This window comes from Anomaloglossus baeobatrachus, chromosome 4, assembly GCF_048569485.1.
Source record: "Anomaloglossus baeobatrachus isolate aAnoBae1 chromosome 4, aAnoBae1.hap1, whole genome shotgun sequence".
Classification (NCBI taxonomy): Eukaryota; Metazoa; Chordata; class Amphibia; order Anura; family Aromobatidae; genus Anomaloglossus; species Anomaloglossus baeobatrachus.
The window spans coordinates 634994521-635019950 of record NC_134356.1 but is presented as its reverse complement, the minus strand read 5'-3'; the positions used below and the strand labels follow the sequence as shown (position 1 = coordinate 635019950).

Sequence of the window (25430 nt, the reverse complement as noted above, 5' to 3'; positions counted from 1 at the left end):
AGACTGCTACCACTGCCGCCATGACCTTGGTGAACACCCGTGGGGTTGTCGCCAGACCGAATGGCAGAGCTACGAACTGAAGATGGTCGTCTCCCATCACGAAACGTAGAAAACATTGGTGCTCTGTAGCAATCGGCACGTGGAGATAAGCATCTTTGATGTCTATTGATGCTAGGAAATATCCTTGAGACATTGAGGCAATGACGGAGCGGAGGGTTTCATCCGGAACCGCCTGGCCTCCACGTGCTTGTTGAGCAGTTTTAGGTCCAGAACGGAACGGAAAGAGCCATCCTTTTTTGGCACCACAACCAGATTGGAGGAAAACCGTGTCTTGTTCCTGAAGAGGAACAGGGATTACCACTCCTTCTGCCTGCAGAAGAGCATCGGCTCGGTGGGGAGGTGGGGACGTTCTGAAGAATCGAGTCGGAGGACGAGAACAGAACTCTGTCCTGTGCACGTGGGCACAATGTCCCTCACCCACCGGTCTGTGACCTGTGGCAGCTAAATGTCGCCAAAGGCGAGCGAGTCTGCCATCAACCGCGGATGCGGAGAGATGAGAGAGCTGAGAGTCATGAGGAGACCGCCTTGGTAGCGGTTCCTCCGGCTGCCTTCCTTGGGCGTGATTGAGCCCCCGGAAACTGAGCCCCTCTGAGGATTTTCAGCTCTTTTGGACGAGGACAATTGGGACCTGCCCGAGCTTGGGAAGGACCGAAACCTCGACTGTCCTTCCAGGACAGCATTAATAGGGTAAGTCGCAATGCAGACATTGCGAGGATACGGACGCCCCTGCGGCACAAATGTACATATGCTCAAGACCAGCTGTGCAAGGACAGCTGAAAAGCTTAGGGTGCCCATACGGCTGTAAATGCCGGAGCAACCGACACGCCGATAGCCTCATAGACAGATTTCAACCACAGTCTATCTGTCTGGCATCTTTAAGTGAAGTCCCATCTCCACTGCAACTATAGCTCTAGCCGTAAGCCTGGAGATTGGAGAATCCACCTTTGGACCCTGGGTCCCGCGCTTGACCGCGTCAGGGGGAAAAGGATAACGTGTATCCTTAATACGTTTGGAGAAAACGCTTATCTGGTAAGCGTGGTGTTCCTGGACTGCTTCTCTGAAGTCAGCGTGGCCAGAAAAAAACTCAAAATACGTTTGAGCTACTGAAATGGGACTTCTCCTGCTGTGAAGCTGACTCCTCCACTGGGGGAGCTGAGGGAGAAAGATCCAACATTCCATTGATGGACGCTATAGGATCATTCCTTATGGCGTCACCATCCGGTGTATCCGGATTGAGAGCGTTGTCAGGATCAAAGTCCTGATGAGCTACGTCTGCCTCATCATACAGAGAGCCTCCTGGGACCCCCCCCCGGGGAACCGATTTTATTCCCAATGAGGGTGGCCAGGGAGCAATGATTTGCCCATGGCCTGTCCGGACTGCAAGTCTCTATCCCAATGCAACTCCATCCATGTCCTTGGACAGGGTTGACAGGTGGTTCCTTTGGCCACGTCTAGTAGAGACCCCGGCTGACCAAGTGCTCCAGGGGAGCATTGCACACAATGGGGTTCAGTGCTGTGGAACAGTGTCACATGCAGTAAAAACAGCATCGAAAGCCTGTGTTGCTTATATGCTGCTGCCGACTAGCCATCTAAGACATAGAGCCAAGAATGGCGACCGTACAATGCAATGTATAGCATACAAGCATAAAGTACAATGAACACTGCAGCACATGCAATACAAGCAGCATAGAAAGCCTGTGCCTTGGCACCCCTGCTTTTCTGCCGCTGTAGACTAGCCATCTAGGGGAATATAGGCCAGAATATCGACCATACAGTGCAATGTATAGCATACAAGCATAAGTACAAATGAACACTGCAACCCCTGCAATACAAGCAGCAAAGAAAAAACCTGTGCCTCAGCACTCCTGCTTTTCTGCTGCTGTAGTCTAGTCATTCTAGGCGAAAATAGCCAAGACTAGCGACCGTACAGTGCAGTGTATAGCATACAAGCATAAATACACATGAACACTTCAGCACATGCAATACAAGCAGCATAGAAAGCCTGTGCCTTAGCACCCCCGCTTTCCTGCTGCTGATGTGTCGCCATCTAAGAGGGCATATAGCCAAAAATAGCGACCTATGCAGTATAAGCATAAAAATACAAATGGACAACTGCGGTATTTAGTGGGGTCAGCACTTCAGGTGCCGCTTACCGCCCGCCTATAAGCGGGTGTGTGGTCGCCCTAGTCCTGTGCCTGGTTGCCCAGAGTCCGATCTCTCAGCTCGGACTGCAGGAATGGCTGCCGGCGTCCTTCTCCAGCTCGTGTGAGTAGGGGCGGGCCGTGGGCGTGCCCCCAAGTCAGAGCGGGAAACCGGCGTCCCACAGTGTCCAGTGAGAGGGCTGGAGCATGTAAATAAGGCTCCAGCCCTCGGCGCTGCTGATTGTACAGCGTCTCTCCCCTACCCTGATTGACAGGGTGGGGGTGGGAACGAAGCGGAGCTAGGCCGCAAAAGCCGGGGACTGGATTTATAAGCGCCGCCGCCGTAAAAGCGCGGTCGGCGCTAAGTCCCCGTCGCACTACAAGTCCCAGCCGCGCCGCCGCTCCCGGAGAGTCCGGCGCGGTAGTTCCCCATACATAAAGTCACTCAGCTAGGCTGCAGTGACTGTAACCCTTTACTGTCCCCGGCGCACTAGCACACCCAGCAAGTCTGGAGTGTGCTGTGCCTGTGTGTACGGGGACACAGAGTACCTGAATGGTGCAGGGCCATGTCCCTGAACGGTACCCAGCTCCGTATCCAGCAGGTTCAATGGGTCTGTGGATGGAGCCCGGCCTCAGGGCTTGGAGGCCGGTAAGATCCCACTTCCTCAGAGCCCCTCAGGGGGATGTGGAAGGAAAACAGCATGTGGGCTCCAGCCGCCGTACCAGCAATAGGTACCTCAACCTTACAAACCACAAGCGGGGTGAGAAGGGAGCATGCTGGGGGCCCCATATGGGCCCGCTTTTCTTCCATCCGATATAGCCAGCAGCTACTGCTGACTGAACAGTGGAGCTATGCGTGGATGTCTGACCTCCTTCGCACAAAGCAGAAAACTGGTGAGCCAGTGATCCCACTGGGGGTGTATAGCCAGAAGGGGAGGGGCCTTACACTTTTTAGTGTAATGCTTTGTGTGGCCTCCGGAGGCAGTAGCTATACACCCAATCGTCTGGGTCTCCCAATAGAGCGCCGAAGAAAACCAAACTGTTGCGGTTTTTCTGCAGAGCGCCGTATTGTGCCGCAGAGCAAAAACCGGATGTGTGAAAGTAGCCTTAGCTGCCAATCAGTGCTGTGGGTGGGGCTATACACAGCTCTACTACAGCTAAAACTGGGATTTTATTAAAACTGCACCAGTCGATACATAACTAGAATCAATCTCAGTACCTACAGCATGCTGCTCTCAGATTACATAGCAAAAAGTGGCTGATAGATTTACTTAATCATTTAATTAAAATACCTCTTTATTCTCAAGAACAGGGTACTTTTTACAATTTTATTGTATGCTACTCATGCTCATCGTCTAGGCATCCCATCCCCCCTCCTACGAGGCTGGGGAGCGGTGGGCAATCATGAGAATAACCCTTAAAATATAAGATCACATAACTGCAGTATGAGGCAGAAGATTAAAGTTGATTTTTTTTCTTTTGTGTAATGGAATAAGGCGGCTTATAGAATTCATAGTGGATGGTTAATTTCGTGCTCATCTTTATTTGTTCCAGTGGACTGCCACTTATGTGGTGGGGGGAGGGCATCAGCTGCAGCCAGTTGCCTTACAGCCTGGCAGATCTTAAAAGGAATCTGGCAACAGGTTTTTGCTATGTAATCTGAAGACTGCATTCTGTCAGGGTGAAAACATGTGTCACTGATCAAGCTCCCTGCTGTTATTTACTTACAATGATTGTTTTAGCACCAAGACCTTATCACTGCTCAGTCTTCATTGTCTAGTGCATGATAGTCCAACATGTCATCCACTGTGATTAGCAGCTCACTGTCTATAGACATTGTACATACAGAGTCTAGTGAGGGTGTGGTTAGCTTTTTCAACTCTGCTGCATTGTTAAATCTAAAAACTGTGGCAGAACTGCTGCACCCAGAAGTGATACATTGTTGGAGTCAGGGTCTCTGCCCCTACATCATGCTGCAGTCAGATCAGATAGCAAAAACCTGCTGTCACTGCCACTTTTTTTTAGAACTTATAAAACACACAATACTTTCCATATAGCTCAGCTCTGGTTGCCATATGAGATAGAACAAGATGACCGGAGATGATGTTTTTAGATTTTACTTTGTGTATTTTTAGTGTCTCTTTACAGCACCAGCGTATCGTGCAAGCGTCCCATACATAATATTGATGAGGTGCCACCATCGCTGAGTCAGCTGGAGGAGAAGGGTACAGCAAGCACCTGAGGACACAGCTTTACTACATCATCCTGTCCTAAATATGGGAAAAGTAATGTAACAAACCGGTTTTATGTCCCGAATTATTTGTATCTATTAATAACACAGACCTACTTTATTGTCACAGAGAACACAATGCTCAGGCCGAGGTGTCGGGTGCTCAGCAATACACGGTCCAACCACCAAGACCCTGCACCCATCACCATCGTCCCCTGCAGTGGCGGCAAATTTACAACTCCCAAATAAAAAAAACCTAATCTTGATAGGACTCAGGTGTTTTCCTGAAAAATCTCCAACATATTTGGAGTTTGCGTTTGGGTTTTGTTTGTTTTTTTTAGAACATCAAAGTCCCTTCCCCGCTCCCTCAGACTTTCCTTGCCCTTCCCCGCTCCCTCAGACTTTCCTTGCCCTTCCCCGCTCCCTCAGACTTTCCTTGCCCTTCCCCGCTCCCTCAGACTTTCCTTGCCCTTCCCCGCTCCCTCAGACTTTCCTTGCCCTTCCCCGCTCCCTCAGACTTTCCTTGCCCTTCCCCGCTCCCTCAGACTTTCCTTGCCCTTCCCCGCTCCCTCAGACTTTCCTTGCCCTTCCCCGCTCCCTCAGACTTTCCTTGCCCTTCCCCGCTCCCTCAGACTTTCCTTCCCCTTCCCCGCTCCCTCAGACTTTCCTTCCCCTTCCCCGCTCCCTCAGACGTTCCTTCCCCTTCCCCGCTCCCTCAGACTTTCCTTTCCCTTCCCCGCTCCCTCAGACTTTCCTTTCCCTTCCCCGCTCCCTCAGACTTTCCTTTCCCTTCCCCGCTCCCTCAGACTTTCCTTTCCCTTCCCCGCTCCCTCAGACTTTCCTTGCCCTTCCCCGCTCCCTCAGACTTTCCTTGCCCTTCCCCGCTCCCTCAGACTTTCCTTGCCCTTCCCCGCTCCCTCAGACTTTCCTTTCCCTTCCCCGCTCCCTCAGACTTTCCTTGCCCTTCCCCGCTCCCTCAGACTTTCCTTTCCCTTCCCCGCTCCCTCAGACTTTCCTTTCCCTTCCCCGCTCCCTCAGACTTTCCTTTCCCTTCCCCGCTCCCTCAGACTTTCCTTTCCCTTCCCCGCTCCCTCAGACTTTCCTTTCCCTTCCCCGCTCCCTCAGACTTTCCTTTCCCTTCCCCGCTCCCTCAGACTTTCCTTTCCCTTCCCCGCTCCCTCAGACGTTCCTTTCCCTTCCCCGCTCCCTCAGACTTTCCTTTCCCTTCCCCGCTCCCTCAGACTTTCCTTTCCCTTCCCCGCTCCCTCAGACTTTCCTTCCGCACTCCGCACCCCACTCCTCCAATTGCAATTTTTGACCAAGTTGTGAGCAGGAATAAACCGCAGGTATTCATTACATTGTCATTAATGACATCTGTGTCCCAGGAGATCAGAAGACAACAGCAGAATCCATTCGATATCTAAAACACGCTTTATTTAATCCAAGAAGTGCATTAAAAAGTGGGGAGAGAGCCGGACCACTGGAAGCACTAGGAGGTGCGAAGCGGCCATCGTCCCGTGGGGGCCTGCACACGTCTCTCTCCCCACTTTTTAATGCGCTTCTTGGATTAAATAAAGCATGTTTTGGATATTGAATGGATTGTGCCGTTGTCTTCTGATCTCCTGGGACTCATATTGGAATTCTTTTCCCTCTTCAACGTGCACCCATGACCAGTGTGCGAGTGGATAAAGACCCGAGCATTACCTACTGTACTCCTTCCCTACACCATTTCAAGGTATAACGCAGTGGTGCAGAACCGCATCTGTTTATGTATATCATTAATAACGTGTGATTAGATGGGGTAAAAGAGATCATATTGGAGCACTACAACCTGCATAGACTAAATAAAAAAGGGAAAATTATAGGACAAGGAACCCTGCAAGACTAGTGTGGGGTACTGTAATTAAAATTACAGATTGCCTGCAAGAACACTTCTATGAGGATTTATGTTATAAATGTCCATTTCAGATTAAAATAATATTCTACCTGATTGTAGCAGTCACCACCAGGGGGAGCTCATTGCATTCTTTGCATACATAAATTAAAAGACACTGCCACTAGAGGGCGTCTAGGAACTTTCCATCTTCTGTGCTGGAGACTTGGAGCGGTGTTTGAGCTCCTTCGCCCAAAACGAAAGACAAGGAACCTAAACAAATAGTGTCTGTGCTTTCGACTCACTTCTTTTGGCTTTCATTTTTTTTTTTTTTTATTATGCAAAATACAAAAAATGTGAAGGTCTAATATACAAGATGGGGTTATATGCCAACCATTCTGTCTGGAGCAGTGATCCCCCAATATGTGATCAATATATGTCCTTAGGCTATGTTCACATGTTGCTTTTTGATGAAAGGGATGAGCCAGGATAAAACAACTATGGGATTTAGGTCCAGTTTAGCATAATTTTGAAAAAATGCTCAATAATTTACAGCCCAATAAGTGAGTGCATTTTCTTTTAGTCCCAAACTAAGCAACTTCTCCACTTATTAGGCGTCAAGATACCAGCAAGGGCCCGCGGGTTGTACCGTAGGGGCGCATGGGCCCTCGCGGGCTGTACCGTAGGGGCGCATGGGCCCTCGCGGGCTGTACCGTAGGGGCGCATTGGGCCCCCGCGGGCTGTACCGTAGGGGCGCATGGGCCCCCGCGGGCTGTACCGTAGGGGCGCATGGGCCCCCGCGGGCTGTACCGTAGGGGCGCATTGGGCCCCCGCGGGCTGTACCGTAGGGGCGCATGGGCCCTCGCGGGCTGTACCGTAGGGGCGCATGGGCCCTCGCGGGCTGTACCGTAGGGGCGCATGGGCCCTCGCGGGCTGTACCGTAGGGGCGCATGGGCCCTCGCGGGCTGTACCGTGGGGGCGCATGGGCCCTCGCGGGCTGTACCGTAGGGGCGCATGGGCCCCCGCGGGCTGTACCGTAGGGGCGCATGGGCCCCCGCGGGCTGTACCGTAGGGGCGCATGGGCCCCCGCGGGCTATACCGTAGGGGCGCATGGGCCCCCGCGGGCTGTACCGTAGGGCTACAGGGGCATATCCTTATGTCAGCAGTATATTCCCAATACCAGTAAACTATATTGTAATCTGAATAATCCGGGAGCTAGCAGTGACGTTCGGCTTGCACTCAGTATCCGCAGAGTACAATACATCATATCCTCCGCTCTGGAAAGTGCTGCATATTAACTTGCATACTACAGTAAAGCAGCGCGATCCATAACTTGCTCTTTGATTTCTTGCCAGCTTTTTATTCAGGTTCTGGCTCAGCCATTTCTTGGGATATTTATAGCAGCTGATCAGTCAGAGCGGGGGGAGGAGGCACGCACGCACTTCTGCTGCACCGCTCCCCTGCACGGTCATTTGTATCCGCCGTTCCCTTACTAGTGGGGCGGCACTCCGTGAGCTTCCATTTACTACGGCCGTTTATTCCGCGCATTTGTCTCTACTTTATTCTGCTGGGAAATAACAATCAATATCCCTCGGCTTGTAAAAATGTAAATATTTATGCCGGCGAGTGCTCGGACCGTCGCATTATTTCATCACTGGGCTCCACCTAACTGTCCACGCGTTTGGCACTAGATCTGTCTGACATGTGAGGAGGGCAGGCGCTCGTCACAACTCCCGTCACAGGGGTATCGATAGAGGGAGATCCAAACCCTAAAGATCTAATGCGGCAGATGATGACCGTATTACAAATGGCACCGGGGAGCTGGAGGCTGATCCGGATTTCTACATTGGGTCCCTGGAGCTTAGAGCTAGGGCTCAGCATATGGGGGTTTATACACCAGTGCTAAAGCAAGCCGGCGTAAAATGCACTGAAAGGGGTTAGCCAGCACCGCTAACATCCACCACACTGCAAGGGAGAGGTGCCGATGGGATTACTAATCTCACACCTGCCCAAGTGACAAGGGGACCCCAAAAAGTGTTCAAATGAGGTGCACAAAAGTCACTTTTTTTTTTTTTAAACCAAAATTGTGAAGCGTATCCTTTAAAGCTAGTTCTGATCAATTCCCTTCCAATAGGGAGGCAAGACAATACTTTTGCGAATTCCATCAGAAGATGCTGTCACCTTCCCTTCCGTTGCATTTCCTTCCGTCCCCTTCCCTTACATCCCGTCGCCTTCCCTTACGTCCAGTCACCGTCGCCTTCCCTTACGTCCAGTCACCGTCGCCTTCCCTTCCGTCCAGTCACCGTCGCCTTCCCTTCCGTCCAGTCACCGTCCCTTCCCTTCCGTCCAGTCACCGTCCCTTCCCTTCCGTCCAGTCACCGTCCCTTCCCTTACGTCCAGTCACCGTCCCTTCCCTTGCGTCCAGTCACCGTCCCTTCCCTTGCGTCCAGTCACCGTCCCTTCCCTTGCGTCCAGTCACCGTCCCTTCCCTTGCGTCCAGTCACCGTCCCTTCCCTTGCGTCCAGTCACCGTCCCTTCCCTTGCGTCCAGTCACCGTCCCTTCCCTTGCGTCCAGTCACCTTCCCTTCCCTTGCGTCCAGTCACCTTCCCTTCCCTTGCGTCCAGTCACCTTCCCTTCCCTTGCGTCCAGTCACCTTCCCTTCCCTTGCGTCCAGTCACCTTCCCTTCCCTTGCGTCCAGTCACCTTCCCTTCCGTCCAGTCACCTTCCCTTCCCTTGCGTCCAGTCACCTTCCCTTCCCTTGCGTCCAGTCACCTTCCCTTCCCTTGCGTCCAGTCACCTTCCCTTCCCTTACGTCCAGTCACCTTCCCTTCCCTTACGTCCAGTCACCTTCCCTTCCCTTACGTCCAGTCACCTTCCCTTCCCTTACGTCCAGTCACCTTCCCTTCCCTTACGTCCAGTCACCGTCCCTTCCCTTCCGTCCAGTCACCGTCCCTTCCCTTCCGTCCAGTCACCGTCCCTTCCCTTCCGTCCAGTCACCGTCCCTTCCCTTCCGTCCAGTCACCGTCCCTTCCCTTGCGTCCAGTCACCGTCCCTTCCCTTGCGTCCAGTCACCGTCCCTTCCCTTGCGTCCAGTCACCGTCCCTTCCCTTGCGTCCAGTCACCGTCCCTTCCCTTGCGTCCAGTCACCGTCCCTTCCCTTGCGTCCAGTCACCGTCCCTTCCCTTGCGTCCAGTCACCTTCCCTTCCCTTGCGTCCAGTCACCTTCCCTTCCCTTGCGTCCAGTCACCTTCCCTTCCCTTGCGTCCAGTCACCTTCCCTTCCCTTGCGTCCAGTCACCTTCCCTTCCCTTACGTCCAGTCACCTTCCCTTCCCTTACGTCCAGTCACCTTCCCTTCCCTTACGTCCAGTCACCTTCCCTTCCCTTACGTCCAGTCACCTTCCCTTCCCTTACGTCCAGTCACCTTCCCTTCCCTTACGTCCAGTCACCTTCCCTTCCCTTACGTCCAGTCACCTTCCCTTCCCTTACGTCCCGTTGCCTTCCCTTACGTCCAGTCACTTTCCCTTCTGTCGCCTTCCCTTCCTCCAGATGCGAAGTGAAGAGGAGGAAGACTAAACCACTAATAAATACCCAATGTGTGTCCAGCAGTACAAGGATGCCTAAACATTTCCTTCCAAAAAGGATTTGGGTATGATGGCGTTGCTGAGGTCAGACAACTAGATATTTCCCACATCCGATTCATCCCATTGGGGTTTGGCGGTGTTGCCATCAGGTCTAAGTCCAGTTCAATAGGGAAGTTATCCATGAGCCTAAGGCCAAATTCAGAGGACAGACCATGACTTCCGTACTGACCAAGAGTCTTCTGACCAACACGAAGTCTGTTGAGTTTGGGTGATGAAACTTAGGATAGTGATATATCGGTGTCCAAACTCAACAATGGGATAAAAAAAACTTAAAACAGGGAGGCTACATAGAGAAAAATGAGGCCTAGTTATGCAGTTCTTTAACTATGCTTGAAGTTATTGACTTGGAACGTTAAGAGGATAAATCCTCATACTGACAGGCACTAGTAGTACACTGCCTTCAGGCTGTCAGGTAGCATCATTGCCAGCACAATAGCTAGACTTACATTCCTTCTTCCTATTGCAGTGGGGAGAGGCTCCTGCTGCAGCAGTTTTATCTTACAGCCAGAAAAGCGCTTGAGAACAGGATTTTAAACACAAAATCAGGAATACCTATTAGGCCCCTTTCACACTGCGTTCTGATTTATGTTCAGTGGTCCCATTGGGGCTTCCATACAAAATCCACCTCCGCGAAACAGGTTTCGGACATATGCGCCAACGGGGCCACTGACTATAATGGTGCAGACGGAGTCACCATGTCCACTGTCGTGCACCATTTTTGGGAGTATACGGCTACTGGAGGCAGACACTCAGATGCAGTAGACTTTGTCTGAGTGTCTGCCTCCAAAAAGCAAACACTCCCGAAAATGGTGCATGACAGAGCACACGGTGACTCTGTCTGCACCATTATAGTCAATGGCTCCGTCGACGCATATGTCCGAAACCCATTTGGCAGGGGGTTTGGACGGAAGGCCCAACAGGACCACAGAACATAGGTCAGAACGCAGTGTGAAAGCGGCCTAACACTCACCTTATCAGTGTCCACACCCGCAAGACCGGCACTGTATGTAATCTTTATGGTCACATGACCACACAACCAATAAAAACTCTTGATACGACATTTCCAAAATGTCTCAACATAATTTATTTTTTTTTTACGTTAAAATGTACAGTTTTTTTTTTCTGAAAGCACTTACTAGAAAGGAGGAAGAGGAGGGGGAGGGGGGAGGAAACCGGGGATTTGGGGTGAAAGTCTTATTACATACAAACCAGACTGGGGCCCATTCAAACCCCACAACGTCAAGAAAAGGCCGGAGGAAAAAAAAAGGAACATTAAAAAATAAAATAAAAAATAATAATCATATTACAATTACAATATGAGGCGGAGGAAAAAACCCATTTAGAAACAGGAATTATTAAAACCCTAGAAATGTAGAGCAGAGACATTTGTATACATATCGCATGGACGAACTGCCTTCCTTCAGCGAGGAGTGTCGAGAAGTCGGGGGAACGGAGAGCGGCTACCACCAGCCCTTGGAGGGGGAAGGGGGGGGGGGATGAACCACATAGATCATCTCAAGAAAGTGGCCAAGACCTAGTATAGCTCTGTCCTGTCACCTTAAGAAGCTCTACAAATGCTGATCCTTATGTAAGCAATGCGCCAAGTGACCCCATAATATGGTCGGGCGCAGGTGCCACCCCGGACCACCCCATGAACATAAATGCTTGGCATCGGTGATGGTGATCGGTGGCTGCCGCTTATCATCCAGGGACTGAGAATCCAATATGTCTGATCCTTGTTCTCCCCTCATAGCAAATATTGTGCTGCCCCGCAAAAGATACGAGGTGGCTGCCATTAGAAGGAGGTTTTATTTTTACACCATCACTCCCTCAAGTGTTCATGCACGCTCAGTTGAGCCGAGAGTGCACGTGTTTCCAAATAAAAGGTACTAGATTTTATTTTTACATTGTCACTCCCTCACATGTTCATGCACGCTCAGTTGATCAGAGAGTGCATTTTCAAACAAAGGTGCTAAATTTCACTAGATTTTAGTGTTACACTGTCGCTCCCTCAATGTACATGCACGCTCAGTTGAGCCCAGAGTGCATGTGTTTCCAAATAAAAGGTGCGAGATTTCACTAGATATTATTTTTACACCATCACTCCCTCAAAATGTTCATGCATGCTCAGATCAGCCGAGAGTGCATGTATTTCCAAATAAAAGGTGCTGGATTTTATTTTTACATGGTCACTCCCTCAATGTACATGTATGCTCAGTTCAGCCGAGAGTGCATGTGGGTCCAAATAAAAAAAAGAGGTGTTGTATTTCTCTGTTGGTGGCTTCTCTCCCCTGAAATTCAACATGTCCAATCCATCTTTGTGATAGGAGTTGACCATTCTTTCCAAAGATGCCAGGTTTAGCCACTACCCTGTAATGTTTAAGGCCGGAGTCACACTTGTGAGAGACTCGCGCGAGTCTTGCAGTGCACCACCCGGCATGGCCGCACACTCTCCGGACAGGAGTGTTTCAGCTGCATAGAAATACATACAGCTGACCTGCTCCTGTCAGGAGAGTGTGCGGCCATGCCGGGTGATATGATGCGAGTCTCTCGCAAGTGTGACTCTGGCCTAACACTATATAGGGTTTAGCAGACCATTTACTAGCGCGGCAGTCCTAGCACGGCACTGGGGGGAAAGGATCAGACCTATTGTTTTTTCCGCCGGAGATAAGCAGTGCCCAATATGACCAGTAACTTGGGCTAAACTGAAAATGCATGAATCAGACCCGATAACAGTGGTCTGACAGCTACCCAAAGTCAATAACCAGTTGACCAGTTACACATGGGGTCATTAGACAAGGTCTTACTGTCTAGAAAATGACTGGTGGCAGCTCCAAACTTGTCCAACCTCATCGGCAGAGACCCCTAGGTGTTATACAGTTTTATTTGGCGCCAATCTTACCGATTTCCCCCTTTCCGAGCGTCCTTTGGACCAAATGACATTTAGGTCTCTCCTAGTGTTACCTTTCATTAACCCATATAAATCTTCACATAGGCAAACAAAACTTTTTTTTTTTTGCAAATGTGATTATATATGTTTTATGGATTCCTACATAAACCTGACACATCAATCTTAGAGGATATGCCAAGGATGACCATGAACGTAAGCGGGGGGAGGGACGGGGGGGAGAAATCTAGGGGCAAAGATGATAGGTTATGGCAGGAATGTAAAGCATCTGTACAGAGGCACTAGTCTTAGGAGGAAGCGTGTTCGGATATGGCCGGCCGCTGTCACGTCTGCCGTTGGCGGGCATTCCAGGTGGCAGGCACACATTATTGCTATGACAAGGCATGAATCAGCACCAATGTCAACAGCAACACCGGACATCACGGCATTAATAGTTTCTTCCTTTATCCTATATGCAAAGGGGTTTTTATATATATATATATATATATAAAAAAAAAAAAAAAATAATGAACCTGCCCCCATTTGATAAGAATTCAGCTGGAGAGAACAGTAACGATATACATTCACAATATATACATAGGGTCTCTCGTCCACGCAATGGAACGAAAGGGGGGGGGAAAAAAAAAAGACAAAAAAAAAACAAATATAAAAATAATTTTATCTCGCTGTAGTGATTTGGACTTCCACCACTGTGCATGTACAGACTTGCGCAGCATCACAGAGATTATGGATCTAAGAACCGTCACACACGCACTTTACAGTGAATCCCCCCCCCAAATGGTGCAAAATTCTTAATATATTTTTTTAGTGGTTTGGAGCGTCATTTTTCTGATACAGAACTCCAAAATACACCTGCATAGATTAAAAAAAAAAAAAAAAAATAGCTTGCACTACCAACAGTTACCACTGGAGGGAGCCTGTTAGCTTACTGAATACATAGGACTTTGGCTCCATCTGGTGGTGACTGGAGGGAGCTGGAATTTAATTATTTGCCAAATGGATGTACAACACAAAATGCAGCTCCGACGGCTATAAAGATATATTTAGAAATCTGCACAAATTATATATAAATGACAAAAGATGGGCAAAACGTTGATAGACGAGGGGAGGGAGGGAGGACGAATGCCAACTTCTCGAATGACAAACTTTTCCTATGCTTCTGCGATAAGTGCTTATTATTCGGATGAACGGAAGGTAATCGAGTCCAAGACGTATACAACAGAGGGGAATTAAGCCGACGGAGGACCACCCGCCCCACATGGAAAAGCAAAAAACAAGCTATAGTATAGCAAAAAAATACCATAACAACAAGAGTATAACCGCTCCTCCTGCTATATACCCATAGCTCGTATTTAAAAGGTTACCTCTATATATGTGCTTAATGCCCCTCTGCCACCCCTCAGAGCCACTGAAGCGTTTTCTCCCTTCAGACCCCATCCTAGGAGTTTGGAAATGAGTAAAAAAAAATAAAATAAATTAAAAAAAAAATTAAAAAAAAAATGCAGCGGACGCACGGTTGATGTGTACAGTTGCCGCGGCTCAGTGAAAGCCCACAGCGGAATAAGGCTACAGGGTTACATTTTTTTCTTTTATTTTATTTTATGTCTTTTTTTTTTCTTTTTAACTCGATTTCTAAAAATGAGATTTGTCAAACTTCCTATTTCCGTGCGATTTTCCGCTAAAACCGTTGTCTGCAGTTTGGTTTTTTTTTAGATTTTAAATTTTCTTTAAAAAAAAAAAAAATAAAATAAAATAAAAAATGGAAAAAAAAAGATTAAAATAAAATAAATCCACCGACACTTTCATATAAACTGTAGAGTGAGAAAAATGGAAAGAGAATATTCTTTCTACAGAGAAGAAAAAAAAAAACCCTCAAAATTATATTTTTGCAAAGGAGGGGGTGGTGGGGGGTGGGATGGGGCAATAACAAATAAAATAACAATAAACAAAAAAACATAATATTAAATCTACAGCAAAGGGATATAAGGAACAGGGGGATAAAAGTCCTGTCAGTATAAAAGGCCGTATTTATAGTCTGCAAGAACATGAGGGGCAGGCGGGCATCTTTTGGGGTGGATCCGGTGCCCCCCTCATCTCCTCATATAGGGGGAGTTGAGAGTTTGTTTTGGGACAGGGGGGGAATTCATATAGGAGTGGTGAGGAGGTGGTGTGTACATCATATTTCCATGGGGATTCGGCTGCATAGGTTGTTGGGTATAGGCCTGGGCACCCATCATGCCCATGCCAACCTGCATGGGGTATTGTGTTGTCTGGTTCATATAGGCCGCATTGCTATGATAAGAACTGTTGACCATAGGTTGGGACATGCGGTACCCACCCATGGCGTTCAATGGGTTCATGGTGTTGACATTGTATGGTGAGGTGGGCATAAGATTGACTCCCATGTTCATGCTCCGCTGGACGGTGAGTGCTCGGGTAGCGGGCTGCATACCTGGCGTGCTGCGCCCATACAACTGCTGCTGGTGAGGGGATGGTGCAGCAGGGAGTGGCGCAGATTTGGAGCGGATGGAGATATGCCCCTTGACCGGCATCTGACTCTGGATACGCTGGCTGTGGGAGATGCCAAGGTTGCCCGCTGACATATTACATGGAAGAAGGTTCATAGCAGGCGGTGGGGTCATGGTGGCTTGTGCTTGGGGTGCCCCTGCCAACGGGTGTGAAGAAGTGAGCTGGGACAGGCCCGGATTTGAAAGGGACACGCTGTTTGCATAGGAGGTGACGGCCGGAGCGTGGCTGTAAGGCATAGAATGAGGATCCATGATAGTGTTGGTAAGCTGCTGCAACTTTGCCAGGCTGAAAGTGGCCGAGGGCTGGGAATAGCCACCAGCCCCAAAATCCCCTGGGTAGATGCTGAGATTGCTGCCATTGCTCTGGTCCGGTATCTCCATGATCATCGGCGAGGGGCCAAAGCTGTTGTTCATGCTGCATTGTGACATCGGGGGCTGTTGCTGTGGTGGCGGCTGAGGCTGTTGCGGGGGCAACGGTGGCGGTGGAGGGGGCGGTGGTGGCGGCTGGTTGTTACTGCTGCTGCTGGGCGGGCGTTCTGAGGCACAACTCTGCGGAGATTTTATGCTACAAGCCTGGGGTGTCTGTAACATGCTCGCCATTCCAGCCATTTGCTGGCTCACGGCACAACCATTCTGTGCCAGGCTGGCAGAGGAAGGCAGCCCGCCAGCTCCGCTGCCATTTCCTCCGTTGGCATAAGAACAGCTGCTTTGCGAGGAAATGCTGCCACCCCCCATGCTGGAGTCATAACTGCTGGGATTTTCATAGTTTTCAGTTGTGCTCTCAATACTGCCCAAGTCACTGAAGCCGCTGTCCACCACTTGCTGCGAGTGGTCCGACACCGAGGGCACATCCATCATTGGACTGGTCGTTTCCAGATTCTGCATAGACGGAGCAGAGAGGGAGCCCGCGTCTGGGCTGATCTGGGGGTACCCACCTGTTCCATTATTCTCCAGAGCTGGAGGCACACTTGGGCTGCTCGTCGACCGCACCGACTGACTGGGGTGAGAGTGAACGGACGAGATGGGACTGTTGTGAGCGGAGGGATGGCACTCATCTGACAAACCCAGCTGTGGGTCCTCCTCTGCCTGCGTAAAACTCTGCAAAGTCTGGCAAGCCGTCAGAGTCTCATCCTCACAATCCCCGTAGGCCCCATCATCCCGCTCACTCCCTTCTTCCTGGGTCAATGATTGCACTGCTTGTACAGTCTCTAAATCGAGTTCTGTGTGAGGGATTTCTTCTTCAGGTTCCTCTTCCTCCTCCTCCTCATCTTCTTCCTCCTCCTCCTCCTCTTCTTCTTTGGGTTCCTCGTCTACCTTTTCTGGACTGTTCTCTTCGAGGCAAGAAGGCTGATCGCTGCCTTCGGTTGTCTCCTGCTCACCATCCACCTTCTCTTCCTCCTCGCTACTTCCTAAACTTGGTTCTTGTTGCTCCGGTTCCTCCTGCACAGGATCCTGTTGTAGCTCTTCCCTTTCATCAGCCTCTTTTGCTCCTTCGTCCTCATCATCGGCATCATGGTCCTCTTGCTGGTTTGATGCTGGTACCACTTCCGCCTCTTTGTTGTCAGTCACCCTCTCTTCCTCCTCTTCTTCTGGCTCTGGTTCCTCAGCGATGGGTTGGGGTTCTTCGACAGCCTCCCTCTGGGGTTCTGGAGACGCCGGATGGTTTTCAGGTTCTCGGGAGGAAACCTCACTGCTGCTGGTACTGCTGCTGCTCTCGGAAGGCGATGCTGGCGGCACAGGAGCAATAACTGGCTCCTCTTCCTCAACAGGTTTCTTCTCTACAACAGGGGCCTCAACCTCTTCTTCGGGTTCCTTTATCTCAGGGACCTTCTCTTCTACAGGAAGCGGCGGTGGTTCTTCCCTAACTCTGGGCTTGCGTCCTGCTCTTGCGGGAGCCGGAGGAGTTTGCACTGGTTCTGGAGGAGGATCTCGCTTCAGCTTAAATCCTGGTTTACGTCCCGGTCGCTTTTTCCAGTGGAGCGGTTTTCTACTCTTTCCCTTCGGCCATCCCTTCTTCTTTACAGGAGGTGGAGGATTAGGATCCGGCACTGCAGCTGCTTCTTCTGAGGATTTCAGGTTTGCCGGAGGAGGCGGTTGTACTGCTGACACTGAAATGACAAAATTGCAATACAATAGTATTCGATTTTCTACAAAAAGCGATAAAAAAACCCCAAAACATTTCGTACAAACTGATGCTGAAAACGGACCTTGTAGAAGTTGACTGCTTGATCTGGTTTTGCCTAACTGGCGGCTTCGTCTCAGGAAAGGATGTGGTGCAAGGTAGGAGAAGAAGTCTGGTGATAAGGAGGTACGACGGCTTTTACTTTCTTCCTCGGGCTCCAGTGTTGGCATCGGACGCTCAGAGTCGGAGTCGTCAAATGGTTCATCCAGAACTTGGGTGGTCTCAGAAATGGTTTCCGTAACCACGCTGCTGTTGTGGTGGTGTTTGCGCCTCCTCACACGTCTTCTTCGATGAGGTCCGGGTTTCTGGAGAAACGGTAAAGAAATAAAAATGAAGTGTGGCTAACAGTAAAGACTTCCTAAATCTACCCCATTTAGCTACACTAAAATACTCCACGAGAACCATTGAGAGGACATGTGCCGGCCAAGCAAATATGTTTTCTCACCTTCCGTTTTAAAGTGGGTTTTGTCAAGATCGGTGGGGAGTCTGAACGCAGACTGTGGCTCTCTTCCTCCTCCTCCTCCTCCTCCTCCTCCTCGCTGCTCTCACTAAACCGTCTCAGCTGCGGTCGCTCGGTCTCGTAGCGCTGGGAGAGCCTTTGCTGATGTTCCAAGAAGTCCCTCCGCAGCACAGAATCTGCCAGTCTTTTCAGCCGCCCCCTACGAGAGCCGGAGCGTCCACGTTCACCAGTACGTTTAGGGGGTCCTGGGGCATCTCTTGCCAATAACCGCAAGAGGTCGGCGCTTCGGTTGGAGGCGGAGCAGGGTGCTCGGCCCCTCCTTCCGCGCCGTCCTCGCCGCCCCCGAACTGCTGGTCGAGTGTTAACAGGCAAGCTGCATATTAAGTCTTGAAACTGACGAGGATGTGGGAAACGCGGCTCTGGAGATGCCGGACTGACGGGACAACTGGCCGGGGTCTTCTTCTCCAGCACATGACAGGTTTCTCTTTCCTTGAGCTCCAGGGTCATGCTTCTTAACACTGGCTGCTGCTGGAGAAACAAAAGAAGAAGACAGGTGTATAGATCAAACATAAGAGGACGTGGGCGCAACAGGAGATTTCCAGGAGTTTAGTATTATTGGCCTGTCCATGCTAGGTTACATGTAATGGAAGGTTACGGGTGGACTTTCAGGCAGACGCTTACCAGGCATGGAGCTGTACATTTTGTAGCCGCTGGTACTGCAGCTTGGACCAATTCAAATGAATCGGGGAGTGAGCTGCATTACCAGGCGGGGTCACTACTATATGTATGGAGCCACGTCAGGGGGGGGCCAAGGCAAAACGTCTGTCAATCCAGTAATTTTCAGGGGTATTGGAAGCCAAAAGCCTACGGATCGGATATTTATTGCCTATTTTGTAGACCAAAGGCCAATATAATACTGTGGTTTTAAAGGGGTTAATATTTTTTTTTTTTTTTTTTTAACAGAAGGGAATAAATATTTAAAAGATAAAAATAAAAAAAAATCAATACTCGCAGAATTTTTCATTACTTCCTGCTGCAATCGTGCACTGGAACCCAAGTGACCCCTGCAGACAATCGACGGCCTTACTGTCCTGTATGGCACCAAACAGCTAACGTGCTGTAATGCCGATGTAGAGCGCGTGATCGCTGCAGACAATCACTGGCCTTCGCCCTGTCGTACCATACCTAGCAGTAATGCCGATGTAGAGCGCGTGATCGCTGCAGACAATCACTGGCCTTAGCCCTGTCGTGCCATACCTTGCAGTAATGCCGATGCAGAGCGCGTGATCGCTGCAGACAATCACTGGCCTTAGCCCTGTCGTGCCATACCTTGCAGTAATGCCGATGCAGAGCGCGTGATCGCTGCAGACAATCACTGGCCTTAGCCCTGTCGCGCCATACCTTGCAGTAATGCAGATGTAGAGCGCGTGATCGCTGCAGACAATCACTGGCCTTAGCCCTGTCGTGCCATACCTTGCAGTAATGCCGATGTAGAGCGCGTGATCGCTGCAGAAATCACTGGTCTTTGCAGTGTTGTGCCATACCTAGCTGTAACACTGATGTACAGAGCGTGATCGCTGCAGACAATCACTGGCCTTAGCCCTGTCGTGCCATACCTAGCTGTAACGCCGATGTACAGAGCGTGATCGCTGCAGCAAAGTGGACAGGCCAGCGGGGAGCACCAGACGAGTGTTTTTATTTCCTTTTTAGACTTATTTTCCCCCACTGTGATCCTGGATAACCCTTTTACCTAAATTACGCTGTCCCATTCTGGGCTGTGCGTCCAGAACTTCATCTCGTTCACCTCTTTTGGTCATGGTGTAACCTCATTTCCAAGTAATTACCCAGCGATGGATACTTACAATGCTGTCATTGACTGGCTGTCGTCCGGTCTCCTCTTCCTCGTCCTCAGACTCCACTTCACAGTCAGAAACGACGGAGTTGCTGACTATGACGGGCGTCCACCTCAGAGCTTCGGGATCTACCTCCACTTGCCGAGGCCGGGCTTGTAGTCTGCTCATGTGCGTCTGGATCTGCTGCTCTCGTCGCACCAGCACGATTCTATCCAGAAATGAAAGAGTAAAATGTTAATATGTACCCACATCCATCGAGAAGAGAAGAAAACCACATGTATATATATATTACCGGTCCTCTCGCAATTCAATCATATGCAACTGGTGCAGGGTGGCCGCAATGTCCTGAGGACAGATGCCGGTCAGTTTGGTGAGTTTACTGATGCTCAGCTGTCGCTCCCGGTTGTGGTGCAGACACTCCAGGACCACGCTCTTCCAATAAGCCATGTACGACAGGCGGCCCAGATCAGACAGTGGTTTCTCTGGAGAGCCGGCTTGGCCTTCCCGTTTAGACAAAAGGTAACCTTATGGGGCAACCAAGAAAGGAAAGATTAATGAGGAAGAAGCAGCCGCAGATGAAAGAAAAGAGCTGGCTGCACGCGTGTCACCGGCACTTTTGTGTCTCGGTGTAAGGATAGGCCAGCGTCACTGCTATCTTTGGAGTAAGGACGGCTCCCCCCTCCTCCCCGTCTCCTCTCCTTACTGAAGTCTATGAGGAAGCGGCCGTATCCTTTTCTCTGGTACTGGGGAAGGATCATGATGCAGGACACGTTGTACTTTTGCTGGCAGTGCTTCTCCTGAGAAGAAACCGAGAGGGACAAAGTGACGTTATAGCAGACAACCAGAACCAACCCTAAAACTGCACAAGTCCCCCCCTTAGTAAAGGCAATCGTTACACAGTGGGGAGGAGTAGTATATACACAGCAGGACGAAGATCTGATGCGAATATGTACAGAATACTAACATACATGAAAGAAAACATGCACGGTGATGACAAAGTAACTTCTGGAGGTTTTATCGGTGGGGTCGGGGTGGAGAGGACCTCACTCGTGGCCAAAACAAGGGAGCACTGACCTCTCCTCCATGAGTACGCCCATTACAGGACACCTGGGACACATGCACCTGTCTATAGGACTAAGACAGGTACACGATCACCATACATGACCGACTGTGGACGGGATACCGCTAGAGCTCCTCGGCCCCGGAGCCGGAAATGAGGGGCATCTGATTATCCTAAAGGGATGATGACCAACTCCTACAATAAGCGCCGCCAAAATATAAGGGAAGGAACAGTGTCCTAATGATCAGTCTGGACACAGAGCTACTGTATGTGCCGCCGGGGCGCACAACAATGGACACACCGGAGACACCTGGGTAGTTTTACATCAATGTTCAACCTATGAAATTTCCCACTTACAAGATCATCAACACAAGCCACGGTGTGATCCTCCAAGATCATCAACACAAGCCACGGTGTGATCCTCCAAGATCATCAACACAAGCCACGGTGTGATCCTCCAAGATCATCAACACAAGCCACGGTGTGACCCTCCAAGATCAACACAAGCCATGGTGTGATCCTCCAAGATCATCAACACAAGCCACGGTGTGATCCTCCAAGATCATCAACACAAGCCACGGTGTGATCCTCCAAGATCATCAACACAAGCCACGGTGTGATCCTCCAAGATCATCAACACAAGCCACGGTGTGATCCTCCAAGATCATCAACACAAGCCACGGTGTGATCCTCCAAGATCATCAACACAAGCCACGGTGTGATCCTCCAAGATCATCAACACAAGCCACGGTGTGATCCTCCAAGATCATCAAAACAAGCCATGGTGTGATCCTCCAAGATCATCAACACAATCCACGGTGTGATCCTCCAAGATCATCAACACAAGCCACGGTGTGACCCTCCAAGATCACCAACACAAGCCACGGTGTGATCCTCCAAGATCATCAAAACAAGCCACGGTGTGATCCTTCAAGATCACCAACACCACCCAAAAGTGTGATCCTCAGAGACCACCACCATGGAATGATCCTCCAAGATCATATCTTATAATATAAAATATTCATATTAACAGGGGAAAAACAACTGCAACTCTGTGTGATCAGCACTTGGAAAAACCCAGTTGTGGAGTCTCAAGGGAACCTTATTAATATAATCAGGATTTATCAGCAGGAGATGCATTTTTCAGACTAGAAATCATCCAAAGTCTTCCAAAACACCACAACATGTTTGACCCGATTCTTCGATTCCCGGCAATAATGGGCCATATTACTGAACCAACGCACAGTCATCGATCAGTCCTTCCAGCCAGCTCATCAAAGCAAACACTAAAAGTCTACTACACATATGGGTCAAGAAAAATAAAAAAAATAAAAAGTATATGTTGTTGCTTTTTTTGCCATACCTAACTTGGGGTAAAGTGATGGCCGAGCTTCTCGCACAGGGGCGTCATACTCCAGGCCTACGGTCCAAACCTGACCTGCCAGATCATTTTATGTGTCTTGCGAGCATGGGCATAATGATGGGGGTCCGGGGTGGTTGACCCCAGCGCCTACGTGAGCTGGAAGCCCATCCAGCTGAAATGCACTGCCGCACAGTGGCCCATCGGGTCCCTGCACTGCGATACACACTGCCAGCCGAACAGAGGCCGGCAGCTGACGTCAGCATCCTCATGACAGTGACATCACGTGTCGCCATAACAGGCGTGTGACGTGGGCGTTGGGGAAGGCGAGTAGAAGGTTATTTATCATTTGTATGAGTTGGGAGGCAGGACAGGGACTATATACGGTGGTGTGAAAAGGGGTCAATTATAAAGAACTTCATTTATAGACTGCATGTTGTGATTACTTCTGTAATCTTTGTCTATTTAAAATTTGTTTGATCTGAAACATTTAAGTGTGAGAAACATGCAAAATAATAAGAAATCAGAAAGGGGGCAAACACTTTTTCACACCACTATATACCAGGAAGTCGGCCAGGATTAGGACATATATACCAGTACCAGGATGGGAGCCATATAAACCAGGAAGGGCACATATATACCAGGATGGGCCCAGAATGGGGATATATATACACATGGATGTAGCCCAGGATGTGGGGCATATTTAACCATGATGGGGGACATTAGTACATAATGAAGGGGGATGAGGGGCAACTCACATTTTTTTATAGGATTTATAACACTACAAGGGCCCATACATCTGATCCACATGAGGGGAAAGCCGATCCTTCTGCGTCCACTGCCTGTGAGTTTCTTATGAGAGCAGTGAAGAGGTGTGTGCTGAAACTCAAAAAATGTCACCCACCCCTTGTGCTGGCGCCACTTTGTCCATCTTGGAATCTGAGTGTTCGCAGCCAGTGCTTAGTAGAGGGCAGCGCCAACATAAGAACTGGTTGCCATCTTTGAAACTGAGGGGATGCAGTCAGCAGGCATTTAACAAAGTGGGGTGTCATAAGCACAGAGAGCAGGTTCAATCTTTGAACCTTTAAATCAGTGCGGAGGCAGCCAGTATTTAGCATAAGGTCCAGCAAAAGCAAAGGGAGCAGGTTCCAACTTTAATTTAGAGCAGATGCAGCCAATATTTAGCACAGGGAGCAGTCTATCTTGGATTTTGAGGGCCGGGGACAGCGCCCTTAGCCCAGCAACCCCGGGGACAGCGCCCTTAGCCCAGCAACCCCGGGGACAGCGCCCTTAGCCCCGCAAACCCGGGGACAGCGCCCTTAGCCCCGCAAACCCGGGGACAGCGCCCTTAGCCCCGCAAACCCGGGGACAGCGCCCTTAGCCCCGCAAACCCGGGGACAGCGCCCTTAGCCCCGCAAACCCGGGGACAGCGCCCTTAGCCCCGCAAACCCGGGGACAGCGCCCTTAGCCCCGCAAACCCGGGGACAGCGCCCTTAGCCCCGCAAACCCGGGGACAGCGCCCCTAGTCCCGCAAACCCGGGGACAGCGCCCCTAGTCCCGCAAACCCGGGGACAGCGCCCCTAGCCCCGCAACCCGGGGACAGCTGTCGTACATCCCTACTACCTAGTGACAGCTCTTGGATATCCTTACTACCCTAGCCCAAGTATCCAGATACAGCAGTCCTATACCTCCACTACCCAGGGACAGCGGTCACATGACCATACTTACCCAGGCACAGCTCTCGTATAGCCTTTGGCCAGTTTGTGCACTGCAGTCCATGCTTGCACCGTGTTGCATGGAGATCTGCACGAGTCCTTACAATTACAAGTGACCCTTTGAAGGCAGCCATAATGCCCATGTGGCACTGGGTAAAAATGAGTTCAACGCCCCTGTTCTAGCAAACAGAGAAAAACGGACGGCAAGGATGCAACGTGATGTTAACCGTGTGTCAATCATTTTACTTCACAGACCCATAGAGTTGTATTGCAACTTTGGTTCACTATTCAGGTCAAAAGCGGACATGTCAAGGGTTTTTTTTGTTTTTTTTTTTAATTGGCAGACATGGCCTGCAGAAAAGCTACAGACAGACTATAAAAGGATAGGTGTTCTAACCATAAAAAGCAAAAAACAGCTGAACAAGCCCTTAGGCTCAGTGCACATTAGAGGCCAATAGCGTCACTTTGGCCTAGGTTGGGGCAATATGCACCAGCATACCTTATGTGAATGGTATAGGACAATAGAAAAGACTGTGCTTTGCTATATAGAAGGTAATCGAAGAAAGAAAAAAAAAAAAAAATATATATATATATATATATATATATATAAGTGTATACTAAAGGAGGACACTAAGGTCACAAATGGGGGGAGTACATACTAAAGAAGGATACTAAACCCACATATTAAGGATGGGAGGGGGGTTGAGTATATACTAGAGGCGTACATTAAAGTCACATATTAAAGGGAGGGGGAAAAAAAAAAAGTATATACTAAAGGAGGACACTAAGGTCACATATTAAAGGGGGGGAGAAGTATATACTAGAGGTGGATAATAAAGTCACATATTAAAAAGGGGGAAAAAAGTATATACACTAAAGGAGGACACTAAAGTCCCATATTAAAGGGGGGAAAAAAGAGAATTTTGTTTACTTACCGTAAATTCTTTTTCTTATAGTTCCGACATGGGAGACCCAAACCATGGGTGTATAGCTACCGCCTCCGGAGGACACACAAAGTACTACACTCAAACGTGTAGCTCCTCCCTCCGGCTATATACACCCCCTGGATGACAATCTACCCAGTTCAGTGCAAAAGCTGAAGGAGGACATCCACCCATAAGTAGAGAAAGAGTAAAACTCTGAAAAACCAGAACTCTGTCTACTAACAACAGCCGGTGAAACACACGGAACAAAAAACTGCCAACAGGCAACAGGGAGGGTGCTGGGTCTCACATGTCGGAACTATAAGAAAAAGAATTTACGGTAAGTAAACAAAATTCTCTTTTTCTTTATCGTTCCTTATGGGAGACCCAGACCATGGGACGTTCCAAAGCAGTCCATGGGCGGGAAATAAACCAACTGAGAAGTAGGCAAAACCTAACTTCACAAATGTGCGACAGCCGCCTGAAGAATGCG

The 25430-nt window shown here is 49.7% G+C and overlaps 1 protein-coding gene across 1 annotated transcript in view; it reads right to left on the bottom strand.

Moving 5' to 3' along the window:
* Positions 1-12442: 12442 nt before the first annotated feature.
* The window catches only part of KAT6A (lysine acetyltransferase 6A), a 69119-nt gene continuing 56131 nt past the window's right edge, over positions 12443-25430 (bottom strand). Inside the window, exons 12-17 of the mRNA XM_075346406.1 lie at positions 20583-20676; positions 20172-20403; positions 19889-20087; positions 18012-18554; positions 17592-17871; positions 12443-17492 (exon numbers count right to left, since the gene is read on the bottom strand). Coding sequence (XP_075202521.1) covers positions 14947-17492; positions 17592-17871; positions 18012-18554; positions 19889-20087; positions 20172-20403; positions 20583-20676 — 3894 coding nt within the window. The 3' untranslated portion in view covers positions 12443-14946. The remainder of the gene's footprint in view (positions 17493-17591; positions 17872-18011; positions 18555-19888; positions 20088-20171; positions 20404-20582; positions 20677-25430) is intronic.